The 19,263-nt window shown below is 35.5% G+C and overlaps 1 protein-coding gene across 3 annotated transcripts in view; it reads right to left on the bottom strand.

Annotated features, from left to right (window-relative positions):
- The window catches only part of WDPCP (WD repeat containing planar cell polarity effector), a 389,996-nt gene that overhangs the window by 208,108 nt on the left and 162,625 nt on the right, over window positions 1–19,263 (bottom strand). For all 3 annotated transcript variants that reach the window (XR_005785465.1, XM_040458282.1, XM_040458283.1), the window contains one exon: window positions 18,427–18,550. Coding sequence is in view for 2 of the 3 variants with exons in the window: in XM_040458282.1 (XP_040314216.1) it covers window positions 18,427–18,550 (124 nt within the window). In the remaining variant the exon portion in view is untranslated. The remainder of the gene's footprint in view (window positions 1–18,426; window positions 18,551–19,263) is intronic.

The following is a 19,263-nucleotide window of genomic DNA, read 5'->3' as shown; positions in this document are numbered from 1 at the left end:
ATAATTTCTATACTTGTTTAGTATTAGTTACTCACAAAACGACTGCTTACTACCAGGCTTCTTTGTTTTTCTGTTAGATTCTCCATTTTTGAGAAGACTTTTATTTATGCTCATTATTAAGCATTTTTTCCACAAAAGGTTCAGAGGTGTTATATTGAGGTCTTTACTGTTTGATTTGCCTATTATGTCTAATCTTGACAGAAATTTCAACTAGGTATAATATTCTTAGATTGCACTGCTTGATTTTTTTTTCATTTCAGGGACTTTTTTCTTGTATTATATATTTGAGTACATCATCTTTTCTCATTATCCTACTGTTTAATTATCTATCTTCTATATCTAATACATATTTCTAATTGCTTTAATTCCTTTGCCTTTTCATCTACATTCACTGTGATTATCTCAAGTATGTCCTGATTTCCAGTAGTTATCTGTTCTTTCTGGTGTGGTTTCTCTTTTTTTAACTGGAGTGTTTAGACCATTTACATATAATATGATTATTGATAAGTTTTGGTTTTAAATCTTCCACATTACTATTTTTTTTAATTGTATTTTTTTCTGACATTCTTTTGGATTGAATATATTTTATGATTCTATTCTATCTCTTCATTATCAAGATTTTTCTCTTATAATTCTAGGGATAAGCCCAAGTTTCAAATGTCATTGCAAGAATGATGATTTCACGTAATTACTGCTCAGAAGAGAAATCAAGTTGAGGCTCATGTGCATCAGCAAAATTGGTATGCCCTTATTTTGAAATAATCAACTTATTATAAATATTCAATTTTAGGTCAAGTTTTACTATTTACATCTGCTTCAATAGTTACGATCAGAGTATTACATTCTAATAATATAAGGATGGTTTATTATTAGGGATCTGTCAATAAAAGTGTCAACAAAAGTCCCCTGGGTGGCTCAGTAGGTTAAGTGTCTGACTCTTAATTTCAGAGTAGGTCACGATTTCACGGTTACTGAGTTTAAGCTCCATGTCCAGCTCTGTGCTGACAGCATGGAGCCTGCTTGGGATCCTCTGTCTTCCTCTCTCTCTGCCCCTCCTCCACTCACACATTCTCTTGCTCTCTCAAAATAAATAAATAAAATAGGCTATCTTTATAAAGGGGCATATAATCCTATCTGAAGATCTCCAAAAGGCATTCAATAAGATACAAAATATTTTTCAGACTCTTAGTAGCTTAGGAAGAGACAAATGTTCAGCTAACATGATTTAAAAACACACTAACAGGGAGGATTCTAGGAAGACGGTGGAATAGGAAGCACCAGATATCTGTCAGCCCACCTAGACAAAAACTGCCCTGTCAAAATCTGCCTGATGTAACTATTTTGGAATTCTGGAATCTACTGAAGGCTTGCAACTTCCAGGGAAAGACTTTGAAGGTAAGTTGAGGCTAATTTTGGTCAATTCCAGCTCTTACCACAGTAGCAGTTACCAATCCCCCAACCCCAACCATATGGCAAGCATCTCTGCATGTGTTCCTGGAGCAACTTTCATAACTGTGGGAGCTAGGATGGGGGAAAGGATCCTGTCCTCCAAATACTGGGTAACTGTGTTTTGATTGTTAATTGGTGTTTCTGAACACATAAGTACAAAGAAGCCAGGGAGCCACCTTTGTTGTGTCTCTCCCCCACCTCCCCCCGGGCATTGTTACAAGCCCTTTCCCCTCTGGCTGAAATGAATTTCAGGGGATTTTAAGGGTCCTCTTTCCCTTTCTTCATCTTTTGCTTTCTTCTCTTTTGAGAGTCACCCATTAAAGACTAGGAGATTCAGAAGCCACTGCATATATAGTAAAATTAGAAAATGACCCTGCATAGCCAGGGAAAAGCTCAGAAAAGACCCGAGAAGACATTAAGTTTATACTTAAAGCTGATCTTGGCACAGAAACACCTCAAATGATAAAGAAACAATAACCATTACAAAAAACAGTAAACCTTGGGTAAGGAAGAGAATCTGATTTCCAGAGTTACTACATTATTATATTCAAATGTCCAGCATTCAACAACAAAAAAAATCATAAGGCATACAAAGAAACAGGAAAGTATGGTCCTTTCAAAGAAAAAATAAATCAACAGAAACTGACCAAGGAAAAACCTAGTGGCAGATATACTAGACAAAGACTTTAAAACAACTGTCTTAAAGACACTCAAAGAACTGAAGACATGCAGAAAGTCAAGAAAACAATGTGTGAATGAAATGGAAATCTCAACAGAAGGAGAATCGAAAAAGAAATGATAAGGAAATTCTGAAGCTGAAAAGTACAGTAACCAAAATGAAAACTTCACCAGATGGATATGAAGCAGAGTTAAGCAGGCAGAGGAAAAAATCAGTAAACTTGAAAAGAGAACAATGGACATTATCAAGGGTCAGGAACAGAAAGAGAAAAGATGGAAGAAAAGTGAAAAGAGCCCAAGGGACCTGTGGCACACCATTAAACAGACAAACATATGCATCATAGGAGTCCCAGAGGAAGATAGAAAGGGATAGAGAGAATATTTGAGGAAATAACAGCTGAAAACTTCCCAAATTGATGAAAGACATGAATATAAACATCCAAGAAGCTCAATGAACTCCAAGTAAGATTAACTCAAAGAGACCCATACAGATACACATTATAATACAACTTTCAAAAGATAAAGAGTGAATCCTGAAAGCAGCAAAAAATAAATTAATCACATATACAAGGGATTCTCAATAAGATTATAGGTAGATTTCTCATCAAAAACTTTGGAGGCCAGAAAACAGTGGAAAGATACATTCATAGTGCTAAAAGGAAACAAAAGTCTATCAACCAAGAATCCTATATCTGACAAAATTATCCTTCAAAGTGAGGGAGAAATTAAGACATTCCCAGATAAACAAAAGCTGTGGGAGTGTGACCACTAGACCTGTCCTGGAACAAACGCTCAGGGGGATCCTGCAAGTGAAATAAAAGAACACAAGATAGTAACATGAAGCCATTTGGAGAAATAAAGATCTCAATAAAAGTAAATACATGGGAAATTATAAAAACCAGTATTATTGTAATAATGATTTATAAATGTACTTTTTTTTGTTTTCTATATGATACATTTAAAAACCAAGTATTAATGTAAAAGCTAGCTTTATTGTAACTCTGGTTTGTAATTCCAAGTCTTGTTTTCTGTAAAGTTTAGGAGACACTTAAAAGGATTGTTAGTGTATGTTTGGGGGCATACAATGTATAAAGATGTACAGCAGTCCCCCTGAACCTCCTGTGGTTCTGCTTTCCACAGTTTCAGGTACCCATGGTCAACTGTGATCCAGAAGCCAGTGATCTTCTTTCTTACATATTGTCAGAAGGTCACTAGTAGCCTAATGCTACATCACAATGCCTGCATCATTCACCTCATTTCATCTCATCAGGTAGGTATTTCATTATCTCAAATTATTACAAGAAAGGTGATACAATACAATATGATATTTTGAGAAACAGAGACTCCATTCATATAACTTTTATTACAGCTTGTCATAATTGTTCTATTTTATTAGTAGTCATTGTTGTTAATCTTGTTATTGTTGCCTGATTTATAGATTAAACTTTATCACAGGTATTTATGTATAGGAAAAAACAGTATATATACAATTCAGTACTATCTGTAGTTTCAGGCATCAGCTAGTGGTCTTGGAACATATCCCCCATGGATAAGGGGAGACTACTCTAATTCTCCGCAATCAACAACTGAAAGAATTGGGGACAGAGCTGTAAAGCTGACTTTTTGTAAGCTACTGAAATTAAACGAGTATAAGTTTAAGTTAGAGTGTTATAATTTTAGGATGTTTAAATGTTATCCCCATGATGACCACAAAGAAAACAGGTATACAATATACACAAAAGGAAATGAGAAAGGAATTTACACATTTCACTACAAAAAAATGAACTAAACACAAAAGAAGATAGTAATGAAGGAAATGAGGGACAAAAGCACTACAGCACATAGAGAAAACAAATAGCACAATGATAAAAGTAAGTCCCTCCTTATGAGTAATCACTCTAAATGTAAATGAAATAAATTCTCCACCCAAAGACAAAGACTGGCAGAATGGACAAAAACACATGACCCAACCAAATGCTGTTTATAAGAGACTCATTTGAGACTCCAAGACACAAACAAATTGAAAGTGAAAAGATGGAAAAAGATATTTCATGCAAATAGTAACTAAAAGAGAATAGGAGTGGCTAAACTAATATTAGACAAAATAGACTTTATTTTTTTAAGTTTATTTATTTTGAGAGAGAAAGAGAGAGGGAGCAGGGGAGGGGCAGGAGGAGAGAGTGAGAGAGAATCCCAAGCCTGAAGTGGGGTTCAATCTTAGGAACTGTGGGATCATGACTGGAGCCAAAATCACGAGTTGGATGTTCAAGCCAACTGAGCTACCCAAGTGCCCCATAGACAAAACAGACCTTAAATCAAAAAAGGTTATAAGAGGGGCGCCTGGGTGGCGCAGTCGGTTAAGCGTCCGACTTCAGCCAGGTCACGATCTCGCGGTCCGTGAGTTCGAGCCCCGCGTTGGGCTCTGGGCTGATGGCTCGGAGCCTGGAGCCTGTTTCCGATCCTGTGTCTCCCTCTCTCTCTGCCCCTCCCCCGTTCATGCTCTGTCTCTCTCTGTCCCAAAAATAAATAAACGTTGAAAAAAAAAATTAAAAAAAAAAAGGTTATAAGAGATAAAGAAGGACATTATATATTAACAGAAAGTTTACCACAGCAAGGTGATAAAACTATTATGAACATTTATGAACCTAAAGACAGATTATCAAAGTATATGAAGCAAAACCCCACAGAATTGAAGTCAGAAATAGGCAGTTTACAACAGTTGGAGACTACAAGATCTTACTCACAATAATGGATAGAATAACCAGACAAAAGATACATAAGGAAATAGAGGACATAAACGACACAATACACTAACTAAATCTAACCTATACAGAACTCTATCCAATATACACAATTTTCTCAGGTGCACATGGGACATTTTCCAGGATGTACCATATGTTGGTACAAATTAAGTCTCAATAGATTTCAAACAATTTTTTGTCTTACCACAACTGGATGAAGTTAGAAATATATCACATAAGTAAAACTGGGAAATTCAGAAAATTGTAGAAATTAAACAATACACTTTTAAGCAACCAATGCATCAGAGAAGAAATCACAAGGGAAATGAGAGAACACTTACGGATGAATGACTTTAGGGTAACACACCAAACCTATGAGACACAGCACTAAGGGGGAAATTTACAGTTATAAGCACTTACATTAAAAAACAAGAAAGATCTAAAATCACCATTTTAAGAAATGTTAATGTTTATTTTTTTTAACATTTATTTTTTTTGAGAGACAGAACGAGGACAGAGCATGAGCAGGGGAGGGGCAGAGGGAGAGGGGGAACAAAGAAATTAATGCAGACTCCGAGCTCTGAGCTGTCAGCACAGAGCCTCAGGCAGGACTTGAACCCATAGACCGTGAGATCATGACCTGAACCGAAGTCAGATGCTTAACTGACTGAGCTACTCAGGTGCCCCAAGAAATGTTAATGTTTAATTTACATTTTAAGAAATGTTCTAGAAAAAAACAAATAAACAAACTAAGCCCAAAACTAGCAGAAGGAAGGAAATAATAAAGATTAGAGTGGAAATAAATGAATGGAGAATAGAAAAACAATAGAGAAAAGCAATGAAACAAAAGTTGGTTCTTCAAAAAGATCAACAAAATAAACAAACCTTTAGCTAGATGGACTAAAAAAACTGAGAAGACTCAGATTACTAAAATCAGAAATGAAAGTAAGAACATTACTACTGATTCTACAAAAATAGAGAGTATTATAAAAGACTACTATGAACAATGTACATCAAAATATGGAATGACCTACATGAAATGCACAAACTTCTAGGAAGACAAAAACTATCAAGACTAATACACGAAGGAACATAATCTGAACAGATTTATAATTAGTAAGGAGATTAAATTAGGACTTAAAAATCTCCCAACAGAGAAAAGTTCTGGACCTGATAGCTTTACAGGTGAATTATACCATACATTAAACAATACCTATAACCATTTTTCTCAAACTTTTCCAAAAAAATTAAGAGGAGGAACCATTTCCTAACTCATTTTACAAGGCTAGCATAACCTTGATACCAAAGCCAAAGGCAGTATAAGAAAACTACAGACCAATATACCATATGAATACTGACACAAAAACTTCAACAAAATACTAAACAAACAGAATTTAGTATTATATTAAAGAATTACACATTCTTTAATGGACAAAGTGGGATTTCCTGGAATGTAAAAATGGTTCAACATACAAAAATCAATGAACGTATTTTGCACATTAACAAGATGAAGGGGAAAAAGTACATGATCATCTCGGAATGAATCATGATCAATTCATGATCATCTGAATTGATTCAGAAAAAGCACATGATAAAATTCAACACCCTTTCAGGATAAAAATGCTCAACAAAATATAAATAGAAGGGACTTCCTCAACCTAGTAAAAGCCCTATATGAAAAGCCCACACTAGACATCATACTATATGGTAAAAGAAAGCTTTTCTTTTAAGTTCAGGAAGAAGGCAAAGATGCTCACTCTTGCCACTTACATTCAACACAGTATGGAAATTCGAGCTAGAGCAATTAAAGAAAAAAAAAAGGAAAAAATAAGCATAAAAATTGGAAAGGAAGAAATAAAATTATCTCTTTGCTGATGATATCATTGTATATGTGGAAAACCCTAAAGATTCCACAAAAAAAGCTGTTAGAATATATGAATTCAGCAAAGTAACAGGATACAAAGTCAACATGCAAAAATCAGTTGCATTTCTACACACCAACAATGAACAATGTGAAAAGACAATAACAAAATTAATTCCTTTTACAGTTGCATCAAAAAGAATAAAATTCTTAGGAATTCACTCCACCAAGGAGGTAAAAGACTTAGCCAATGAAAATTAAAAAAACATTAAAGGAAACATAAATAAATGGAAACACATCCCATGTACATGGATTAAAAGACTTAATATTGTTAAAATGTTGATACCACCCAAAGCAATCTACAGATCCAATGAAATCCCTACAAAAATCCCAATGTTATTTGTAAAAATAGAAAAACTCATCCTAAAATTCACATAAAATCTCAAGAGACTTCGAATAGCCAAAACAATTTTGAAAAACAAGAGCAAACTGGAAGATTTATGATTCTTGATTTCCACTTACTACAAAGTCATCACAAATGGTGAAGCATTTACGGTATGGTATTGGCATACAGACAGATATATAGACCAACAGAATAGAATACAGAGCCTAGAAATAAACCCTCACATATATAATGAAATTATTTATGTTATTTTTTTTTTTTACGTAAACTCCATGCCCCACAGGTGGATGAACTCACAACCCTGAGATTGAGTCACACGCTTTACTGACTAAGCCAGCCAGCCAGGAGATCCCTATAATGAAACACTGTTTGAGAAGGGGGCCAAGACGATTCAATGGGGAAGGCACATTCTTTTCAACAAATGGTGTTTAGAAAACTGGATAGCCACATGCAAAAGAATAAAGTTGGACCCTCACCCAGTAAGCGTATATAAAAATTAACTGAAAATGGATCAAGAACCTAAATATGAGACAATAAAGCTCTCAGAACAAAACATAAGATGAAAGCTTCACAGCATTTAATTTGACAATGATTTCTTGGATATGACACCAAATGTGCAGGTAACAAAAGAAAAAAATAGACAAACTGGACTTTATGTAAATTTAAACATGTTGTACACCAAAAGACACCAGTCACAGAGTAAAAAGGAAACCTACAGAATGGGAAAAATGTTTGCAAATTATACATGTGATAAGGGATTAATATCCAAAATATATGGAGAATTTTTAAAACTTAACAAAAATACAAACTACCCAATGCAAAAATGGGTAAAGGACTTGAATACAAATTTCTCCAGATATACAAATGGCCAATAAGCACATGAAGATGTTCAACATCACTAATCATGAGGGAAATGTAAATCAAAACTGCAATGCGATACTACCTCACATCTGTTAGGAGGGTTACTATCAAACAACAGAAAATAACAAGTGTTGGCGAGGTAGTAGAGAAATTAGAACTCTGTGCACGGTTGGTAGAAATGCAAACTAATGCATTTCACTACTGAGTATTTACCCAAAGATTACAAAACACTAATTCAAAAGGATATATGCACCACTATATTTATTGCAGCCTTATTTACAATAGCCAAACTATGCAAGCAGTCCAAGTGTCCATCAATAGATGAATGGATAAAGATGATGTGGTGTGGTATATATATTTATATGATGGAATATTATTCAGCCATAAAAACGAATGAAATCTGGGCAAATGCAACCACATGGATGGATCTAGAGAGTATAACGCTAAGTGAAATGAGTCCATTAGAAAAAGACAAATACCATATGATTTTACTCATATGTGGAATGTAAGAAACAATACACACACACACACACACACACACACACACACACACAGAAAGAGAGAGGCAAAACAAGAAACATACTCTTAATTATTATGGAGAACTGATGGTTACCAGAGGGGAGGTATTTGTGGGGGATGGGTGAAATAGGTGATAGGGATTAAAGAGTACATGTATAATGAGCACTGAGTAATGTATAGAATTGTTGAATCACTGTATTGTACACCTGAAACTACTGTAACACTGTATGCTAACTATTCTGGAATGAAAATAAAAACCTTAATAAAATTTTTTAAAAAGTATACATCACAAAATAACTGACAGCATCATCCTAAATTATAAAAGAACAGCAACTTTGTTGTTGAAGTCACATTTAAGAGTGTCCTACTGCCACTATTATTTACTACACAAGAATGAGCAGTATAAATATGGGAAAGGGGAAATGATATTTATACACAACATGCTTGTCCACTTTGGACAAAAAAATCAACTGAATAATTATTAGAAATAATTTTTAAATGTTCAAAAAGGTAATCCACTAAAAAATTAGTATACAAACATCAATAGTTTCTGATATACCAACAATCATAAATTAGAAGTTGAATTTAAAAAATATCTTACCCCAAAATAGGAAAAAACTACAATAAAATATAGAGGAGTCAACATGAAATATGCGCATATAAAAATATATGTAGGGATGTAAAGGAAAACTTGAATCAATAGAGAGAAACCTGTTATTGAGCAGAAGAATTCAGTATTACAAAAATGTTGATTCTTCCTAAAATTAATCCATATATTCATAACTATTCTAATCAAAATCCTCATGAGATTTCCTTTTTTTTTACAAAGTAACAAAGAACCCTAGAGTTCATCTGGAATTTTAAAAACTTATTATAATTCAGAGACATTTTGAAGAGTGCTTCATATTGTACACAAAGTTATAGTAAATGAAATGGTATGGAGAGGGCATGGGGATAGATTATTGGAAATAGAGCCCATAAATTAAATGCTGATAAAACAGGCAGGCAATAGATATATATTTAATAGGCCAAATGTAACAAGCAAGAAGAACTGGTTGGAATCTGTGACAAAAGGGAGGATGTAAACCCATTATGGATGGGACATGTGCCATTCTGCTCTGATTATTGTCTGAAAAATGCAGGTTCACTATTAACAAATAATCCAGTGAGGTGTTTTTTTTTTTTTTTAAGAGAAATCATAAATTAGGTTTTAATGCAATGTCAATTTTTTTTAATTAAGTAAACTTTACCCTCAATGTGGGGCTGGAACTCATGACCCCAACAAGAGTCACATGCTCTTCCAACACAGCCAGCCAGGTGCCCCTGCAATGTCAATTTTTACATGCTGACTCAAATTCTTAAAATGTGTGTGTGTGTGCATGTGTGCATGTATGTAGTACGTGTGTGTGTGTACGCACGCGCACATGTATGCATGCATATATAGACTCTAGTGGATGAGCATGACTTTGTGACTGCTGCCTAAAGTTATTCTGTAATTGTTAGTATGGAATACAGTAAGTTAACAAGTCATGAGAAAATGGATCTTAGGACAAGTGCCCAGAGAGAAGAGAGAAAATAAAGTTGGATCTATGTGTTATTTCTTATGCCAAAATTATTTTCAGTATTAAAGAATAAAATGTAGAATATAAAGTCATAAAGGTGATTAAAAAAAACAGAGGTTGTATGCAACCACAAAAGACCCTGAATAACCAAAGTAATGCTGAAAAGAAAACCAAAGCTGAAGGTATCACAATTCCAGACTCAAGCTGTATTACAAAGCTTTAATCATCAAGACAGTATCGTACTGGCACAAAAACAGACACACGGGTCAATGGAACAGAATAGAGAACCCAGAATTGGACCCATAAATATATGGCCAACTAATCTTTGACAAAGCAGGAAAGAGTATCCAATGGAAAAAAAAATGAGTCTCTTCAGCATATGGTGCTGAGAAAACTGGACAGCAACACGCAGAAGAATGAAACTGGACCACTCTCTTACACCATACACAGAAACAAATTCAAAATGGTTGAAAGACCTAAATGTGAGAAAGGAAACTATCAAAATCCTACAGGAGAAAACAGGCAGCAACCTCTTTGACGTTGGCCACAGCAACTTCTTACTTGACATGTCTCTGGAAGGAAGGGAAATGAAAGCAAATGTGACCTCGTCAAGATAAAAAGCTTCCACATATCAAATAAAACAATCAACAAAACTAAAAGGCAACTGACAGAATGGGAGAAGATATTTGCAAATGACATATCTGATAAGGGGTTAGTATCCAAAATCTATAAAGAACTTACCAACTCAACACCTAAAACACAAATAATCCAGTGAAGAAATGGACAGAAGACACGAATAGACACTTTTCCAAAAAAGACATCCAGATGGCTAACATACATATGCTCAACATCACTCATCATTAGGGAAATACTACTCAAAACCACAATGAGATACCACCTCACACCTGTCAGAATGGCTAAAATTAACAACTCAGGAAACAAGAGATGTTGGCAAGGATGTGGAGAAAGGGGAACCCTTTCACACTGTTGGTGGGAAAGCAAACTGGTACAGCCACTCTGGAAAACAGTATGGAGGTTCCTCAAAAAATTAAAAATAGGGGCACCTGGGTAACTCAGTTGGTTAAGCGTCCGACTTTGGTTCAGGTCATGATCTCACAGTTTGTGGGTTCGAGCCCCATGTTGGGCTCTGTGCTGACAGCTCAGAGCTTGGAGCCTGCTTCAGATGCTGTGTCTCCCTCTCTCTCTGCCCCTTCCCCACTCATGCTCTGTCTCTCACTCTCAAAAATAAACAAAAAAATTTTTTAAAAATTAAAAATAGAACTACCCTACAACCCAGCAATTGCAATACTACATATTTATCCAAAGGATACAAAAATGCTGATGTGAAGGGGCACACGCACCCCAATGTTTAAACAGCACTGTCAACAATAGCCAAATTATGGAAAGAGCCCAAATGTCCATCAACTGATGAATGGATAAAAAAGATGTGGCAAATATCTACAATGGAATACTACTCAGCAATTAAAGAGAATGAAATCTTGCCATTTCCAACAACGTGGATAGAACTAGAGTGTATATTTTTCTAAGCGAAATAAGTCAGTCAGAGAAAGACATATCATGATGTGAATTTGAGAAACTCAACAGATTAACACAGGGGAAGTGAAGGAAGAGTAAGATAAAAAGAGAGAGGGAGGCAAACCCTAAGAGACTCTTTTTTTTTTTGAATGTTTATTTATTTTTGAGAGAGAGCGAGCACACGCATGAGTGGGGGAGGGGCAGAGAGAAGGAGACACAGAATGTGAAGCAGGCTCCAGGCTCTGAGCTGTCAGCACAGAGCCCGACATGGGGCTCGAACCCACAAACCATGAGATCATGACCTGAGCCAAAGTCAGCTGTCTAACCAACCGAGCCACCCAGGCGCCCCAACCATAAGAGACTCTTAAATACAGAGAACAAACTGAGGGTTGCTAGAGAGGGTGTGGGGGGGATGGGTTAAATATTAAATGGATGAAGGGCATTAAGGAGGGCACTTTTCAGGAAGAGCACTGGGTGTCATATGTAAGAGATGAATCACTGGGTTCTACTCCTGAAGCCAAGACTACACTGTATGTTATCTAACTTGAATTTAAATTTTTAAAAAAGGCCAAAAAAAAACAAGAAAAAAGAAGGTAAGTATTTTTATAATGCTGGGGAGAGAAGTTCTAAGAATTAGGAAACCATAATGCAGAACAGTCATATATTAATTAACCTTATCAAACTCCTTTAGGAACAACAACAACAACAACAACAACAACATGCATGTAATAGACTGAAACACGAATGGCAATATGGGAAAAGATATTTGCAACAAATGAAAGATTATCAATAATATCCAAAGTTTGCTTAAAAATCCATAAAAAAGGTAAAAATTCCAATGGAATGGATAGACGATTTACAAAAAAAAAAAAATTCCAAATGGTCAATAAATTTACAAAGATCCGTACATATCCACCAGGGACATGTACATGAAGAGCAACATATTTTATAGTAGCCCTAAACACAACAGAAATGTCCCTGAACATTAGGATAGATAAATAAAATGTGATGTATTCTAATAGTATATGTCATGAGAAGATAAAAAAATATTCAGTAATAAAAATGAACCTAGGGGTGCCTGGGTGGCTCAGTCAGTTAAGCATTCAACTTCGGCTCAGGTCATGATCTTCTGGTTTGTGAGTTTGGGCCCTGCAGTTCAGGCTTGTGAGGACAACTCAGAGCCTGGAGTCTGCTTCAGATTCTGTGTCTACCTCTCTCTCTGCCCCTCCTCCACTTGCACTCTGTCTCTCTCTCTCTCTTTGCAAATGAAATCATTGACAATGATTATTGATTTTTAAATTAATTTCTACTACGTCATTTTGTGTTTTCTGTTTTCCATCTTTTTTTTAATGTTTTGTCCCCCTGTGTGCTGCACCCTCCCCCAATTCTTGCCTTTTTTTGTGATGAATTTGTTCTCATCCAAAATATTCACTGTTTGTTTGAAAATTATATAATGTTTGCATTTTTTAGTGATTGCCCCAGAAATTCTACCGTGTATATTTTACTTAATAAAATCTAGTATTGGGGCACCCGGGTGGCTCAGTTGGTTAAGCATCCGACTTCGGCTCAGTCACGATCTCTCAGTTCATGGGTTCAAGTCCCGCATCATGCTCTGTGCTGGCAGCTCAGAGCCTGGAACCTGCTTCGGATTCTGTGTCTCCTTCTCTCTCTGTTCTTTCCCTGCTCATGCGCTCTCTCTCTCTCTCAAAATAAATGAAGATTAAAAATAAATAAATTAAAAAAAATAAATAAAACCTAGTATTAGTAGTATCTCTATCTTCTTCTTGAAAAGCATAAAGACTTTAGAATACTTTAACTTCTTCACTCATCTTCTGATTTATATACTGTTATTGCCCAGAATTTTATCTTAATTTTTAATCCCTTGAATTAGATGTTAGTGTTTATGTTTTATACTATTGATTTTTATGTTCCTACAAGTTTAGTATTATATTTTGCCCACCATTCCTTCTTGCCTTTCATACCTTCCTTCCTTATAGTTCAGAGAGGATGCTACCTTCCAATGGTCATAGATTGATGTGGAGATCTCAGATCCCATCTCCCCATTCTGCTTGAGCCCTAGGCTTTGTCTCCTACACTCTGAATATACAAGCCTTCCTAAACCAAGCTCCTCACTGCCAGGTGCCAGCACATGCCCTCAAGGCAAACTTTGAGTTTGCTTACTCCAGTGGAATCAAGCATCCTTGCCATTTCTACCTGAGTGTTTCCCTTAGTTTCCTGCCACGCTTTAAGCAAATATTTTAAATATATTATCCAGCATGTTTAGATGATCTGACCCGGAAGTTTTTCTCTGCAAATAATTCTGTGTTATTTCCTAAATATTCTTAGGTAACTATTTTAGTATTCATATTCTTTGAATTGATTTCATATAATGGTTTTACTTACTTTACTGTGTATGCTGCATTAGTGAAAAGTGTAACCAAAAAAGCCATTTAGAAACCAAGCTGGTTAACAACTTTAGTCACAGAATAATTTTTGTGCCTATCATATATATGTATTGCATAAGCTAAGAACCATTTTGAAAGCTAAGAATAATTTCCAAAACACTACCCTTTTTTACCTGAACTCTAAGTATAAATATTGACCCCAACATAATATATATATCCCTCCAACACCTTATTGTAAAAATTTTCAAACATCCAGGAAAGTTGAATGAATATATTTATCACCTAGATTCTATCATCATTTTACAATATTGTTTTATTACATATCTATCCATCTCCCTTTCTTTCCATCAGTTCCTCTTACTTTTTGTTGCAGTGAAAAGGAAAATACAGGTATCACTAAACTCTGCCTGAAATATTTCATAAACATTGTATTTTTAAAAAAATTTTAAATGTTTATTTTTGAGAGAGAGACAGAGCACAAGTGGGAGAGGGGCAGAGAGAAAAGAAGACACAGAATCTGAAGCAGGCTCCAGGCTCTAGCTGTCAGCACAGAGCCTGACTCGAGGCTCGAACTCACGACCCGTAAGATTATAACCTGAGCTGAAATCGGACACTTTGCTGACTGATGAGCCACCCAGGTGCCCCACAAACATCTTATTTTTATTTCTAGGCAATAAAGTTCCCTTTTCCAACTTACTTGCTTACCATTTTCTAATAATTGAAAAGCATGATGCTATCTCTGTGTCACAATCACATTGTTCCACAGGAGTCAGAAAACAGTAGTCTTATAGTTAAGAGGGGAAATAAACAAGTAGAATCAATTAATTTTTAATCCTTTATAATATGTTTCCATGTTAGTAAAATAAGTTTCATATGTGGCACATTCACTTGAAATATTTGCCCTTTTATTTCATCAATATCTAGGAGTTCCTATTATAGTTTCTATTTGTTTATAATAAAAAGTTCTTACTTGTTAATACCTTCCTATTCAGTAGTTCTGGAGGACTATTCTATTTCATGAAGACAGGTGAACAATCATCTTCTGAACTTAGCTTAGGCAGTTGCATTTGCATTCTGTGATATTATGATTTATAGTAAGAAATATATATTTGGTTTTATCCCATTCCTAAAATCCTTAGAATTTCCTAAAAGAAAGTCTTTTATTATTTGTAACAAGCCCCTTTCAACCACATCTGAGTTTACATTACAGAGGAGACTTTGTGAAAGCCCCTAGCATGGGTCTTGTTGTCAGTGAAACCAAGCGCATGATTAGAGGATTGGAAATTTCAGCCCTATCCCCAGACCTGGGGCTGGAGAGAGGTTTTGGAGGTTGAGTTATTACCAATGGCCAATTATTTAATCAATCATGCCTACATAATGAAGCCTGCATAAAATATCCAAAAGGAACGGGTTCGAAAAGGTTCCAAACTTGGTGAACAAGTGGAAGTGCTGGGAGGGTGGCACTCCTGGAGAGGGAATGGAGGCTTCATGTCCCTTCTCCTATAACTTGCCCTATGCATCTCTTCATCTGGCTGTTCACCTGTATCATTTAAAACATCCTTTAAGGGGGTGCCTGGGTGACTCAGTAGGCTAAGCATCTGACTTCTGCTCAGGTCATGATCTTACGGTTCATGAGTTTGAGCCCCACGTCAGGCTCTGTGCTCACAGCTCAGAGCCTGGAGCCTGTTTCAGATTCTGTGTCTCCCTCTCTCTTCCCCTCCCCTGCTCATGCTCGCTCCTTCACTCTCTCTCTCTCTCTCTCTGAAAAATAAATAAATGTTCAAAAAAAATTTAATTAATATAAATAAATAAAACATCCTTTAAAATACTGGCAATAGTAAGTAAACTGCTCTTCTGAGTTCTGTGAGCTGCTCTAGCAAATTATCAAATCTGAGAAGGGGGTAGCAGGAAACTCCAATTTGTAGCCAAATTGGACAGAAGCTGTGGGTAACCTGGGGACTTATTACTTGCAGATGGCAGCTGAAATAAGGGCACTCCTGTAGGATTGATAACTTTACATGTGTGGTCTGTGTTAACTCTGCTTACTGTCAGAATTGAACTGAATTCTAGAACACCCTGCAGGTGTCAGAGATTGGTCAGTGTGGGGGGAAAAAACTCCCACCTATCTGGTGTCAAGAGAGTGAGTATGGGAATAAAGGAAAACACACTGAAGTTTTTTCTAGACAACTTCTATAGGTAAGCGTCTTACAACTTAATGATTTTATGAAATAGACTGCATCATCTATTTAAAATTTTATTATAGTAAACATTTTATTTAGCTGTTTTATCAATATTGTACCTCTAGTGCTTTCTATCTTCAATGTCAAAAGCCATGATTCACATTTACAGGGAACATTTCTTGGGGCGCCTGGGTGGCGCAGTCAGTTAAGCGTCCGACTTCAGCCAGGTCACGATCTCGCGGTCCGTGAGTTCGAGCCCCGCGTCGGGCTCTGGGCTGATGGCTCAGAGCCTGGATTCTGTGTCTCCCTCTCTCTCTGCCCTTCCCCCATTCATGCTCTGTCTCTCTCTGTCCCAAAGATAAATAAACGTTGAAAAAAAAAATTTACAGGGAACATTTCTTGATGAAAATTTATCACTTGGAACACATACAAAAAGGTGTCAAGAAAGGACATGAGAAATCAGTTTTAAAGTTTAGATTCATTTGCATTTGCAGGAAGACTGTCAAGATAAGTTTTCATACTTGCTAATGACAAAAAGATCCGTGTACTTCCTCTAATGTCAAGATAAAAACAAAATTGTATCAAAAATAGTTATTTTAATAACCAAAATGGATTACTGTCCTCATGCATGCATACTATGACCTCATGCGTTATATGCTGTATGAAATTAAAATCAATGTAATATTTTATTCTTCTTTATCAAAAGAGCCCAATCTGGACTCAGGCAGTCTCAGTCAGCTTTACCAATGAGTGACCTTAGGTACATCCCTATTCTGCATGGTGCTTCTTTTCTTCATCTTTAACTTGAAATTCTTTATGATGGTCTTTACTGTTTAGGACTTATTCCATTATCTAATAACACTTTTTAGAGTATTAATATACTGGCTAGACAAGGTACGGGCAGTAATGCAATTCTAGCACTTCACAAATACAAAGAAGTATTTAGCCTGTTCCTCTTCCTCTAAACAGGAGAACTTCACAGCAGATTAAAAAAAAGAATAATTCCAATTTATTTAAACTATTTCATTTAATTTCTTCTAAATGTATGCTTTTTTCATAATGTCATATATAGCCTACTATCAAAAGAACTAATAAACACTCATGATAACCGAAATAGTAGCAAAGCATGCAAAAAAGGAAATGAGAAAATCCTGATATACCCCAAGGAAAAACATTTAATTCTAGGAATAACCTTTTTTGGGCTCTTTAGGCAGGAGGTAAATTCAGAAACAAGGAAAACAAAATATAGAACAAAGCAAAGAAGTCCAAATAAATGTGACATCCGCCCTAGTATTTTTGGCATTTGTTCACACATAGAAAACAGCTTCATTCAGGATGAAGAGTCTCTTGAAATATGCTAAAATCATTCAGATAAAAAGGCAAGATTCAATTACAGATCATAATTCATGCAATATATCAACATTTCTCAACTTTTAAGACTGGTTTCCAAAGGCTTCACTGTTAGGTAGAGACCAAAGTACCACTTAATAGTTTATTTATTTGTCAAATAATGATACCCTCTTACAGGGTATGATCTGAGAAAAAAGGAGAGATAATACATGAAATTGTTTGAAAGAGTTAAAAAGAACTATGACAGATTATAAATGAAATTAAAACTCAAAATTCAACTCGATGTAATACTTACCTTTGGTACATGAAGTTGGTAATTCTCTTACTTCCTGTTATAAAATACATAATATATATATAAAAGTATACAACATATATATTTAATTAAAAGAATAATAGTTTTTGATGGACCCTGATGCATATCCCTCTCATCTTAAAAAATGGAACATTACTAAGGCACCTGGGTGGCTCAGTCAGTTAAGCATCCAACTCTTGATTTTGGCTCAGGTCATGATCTCACAGTTGTGAGTTGCTCTCTCTCCCTCTCCCTCCCCCTCTCTCTCAAAAAAATAAAAATAAAAATAAAATAAATAAAATTGACTTTACAAATAAAATTGGCTTTACATAGTTAGTATTGTTTGCTTTCATATTAAAGGGGAAGTTATATTCAAGCATTCTGATGATGTGTAAAAGCCCTAAACAATATTCAAATATATTCATTAAAAGGAAAACAAGAACATATTAAAGAGTATCAAGAGAAGATCTGTTTTTTCTCTTAGGAAATGGACTATTAGAAAACAGCCACATTATGGAATATTCTAATTAAAGAAGATGGTTCCTTAAATAGGTAGTCTGACATTAATCAATCCCAAGATATTGTTCACCTGAGCAAGTGATGGAAGAATCTTCTTGCATATTTGCTGATTTCATCTCTGTATTCCAATATAGTTGTATCCAGAAGTGGTCTTGTTGGAGCATAGAAGGTTCCAAGGCTTGCCTCAAGCTGTGCTGTGGAATTCAAACATAGCAGCACTGAAACAAGTGAAACTCCTTCAATTACAACAGAATACTCATGTTTGCAGTCAGTCAGGTTTTGCAAACTTGGATGAAATATGAGCTTGTTGCAGGAAAGATGAAATTAAAATATGACAGCTGGTACAAAAACAAACCTGTGTATAAACTTTCACTTGAGGCAAAGCTGACAATGACTCTGAGCAACAAAAAGCTGTCAAAACTGAAGAAATCCATAATGAACCAACCTCTCACCACAAATGGGTAATTAAAACAGTGACTCATCAAAGTAACACAGTTTGAACTAGTATTTCCAGTAGAATCAACTCACAGTGTGCTTAACATTTACTCTTTACCTAAAAGGAGAAAACTAACCTTTTTGCACTGGGGATTGAAAGAAGTATTAGGAATGTTTTAAATAAACATTTAAAAATAAATACAGCCCTACTGAAGTAATAACATCCTTCTAAGACAATTTTAAAGAAACAGTGAAAGTCCCCATACCTTCCCTAAATCTCATTCTAATAAACAAGATTGTTGGTTTTGTCCAAGTGTGAAAGCTAACACCCCTGGGAGGGATGTCATGCTAATCTGCTCTTGGTCAACTGACACCTTCCTAGGGAAAAAGGATTGGAGAGCAAGTTTTGATAAACCAGAGGGCTAGCGACTGGGAGAAAAAGGCACATTTTGCCTACTTCATAATTTTACCA

This window comes from Herpailurus yagouaroundi, unplaced genomic scaffold (genome assembly GCF_014898765.1).
Source record: "Herpailurus yagouaroundi ecotype Mexico unplaced genomic scaffold, PumYag 221, whole genome shotgun sequence".
NCBI lineage: Eukaryota > Metazoa > Chordata > Mammalia > Carnivora > Felidae > Herpailurus > Herpailurus yagouaroundi.
The sequence above is the reverse complement of the archived record's forward strand: the minus strand, read 5'-3'. Positions and strand labels throughout refer to the sequence as shown.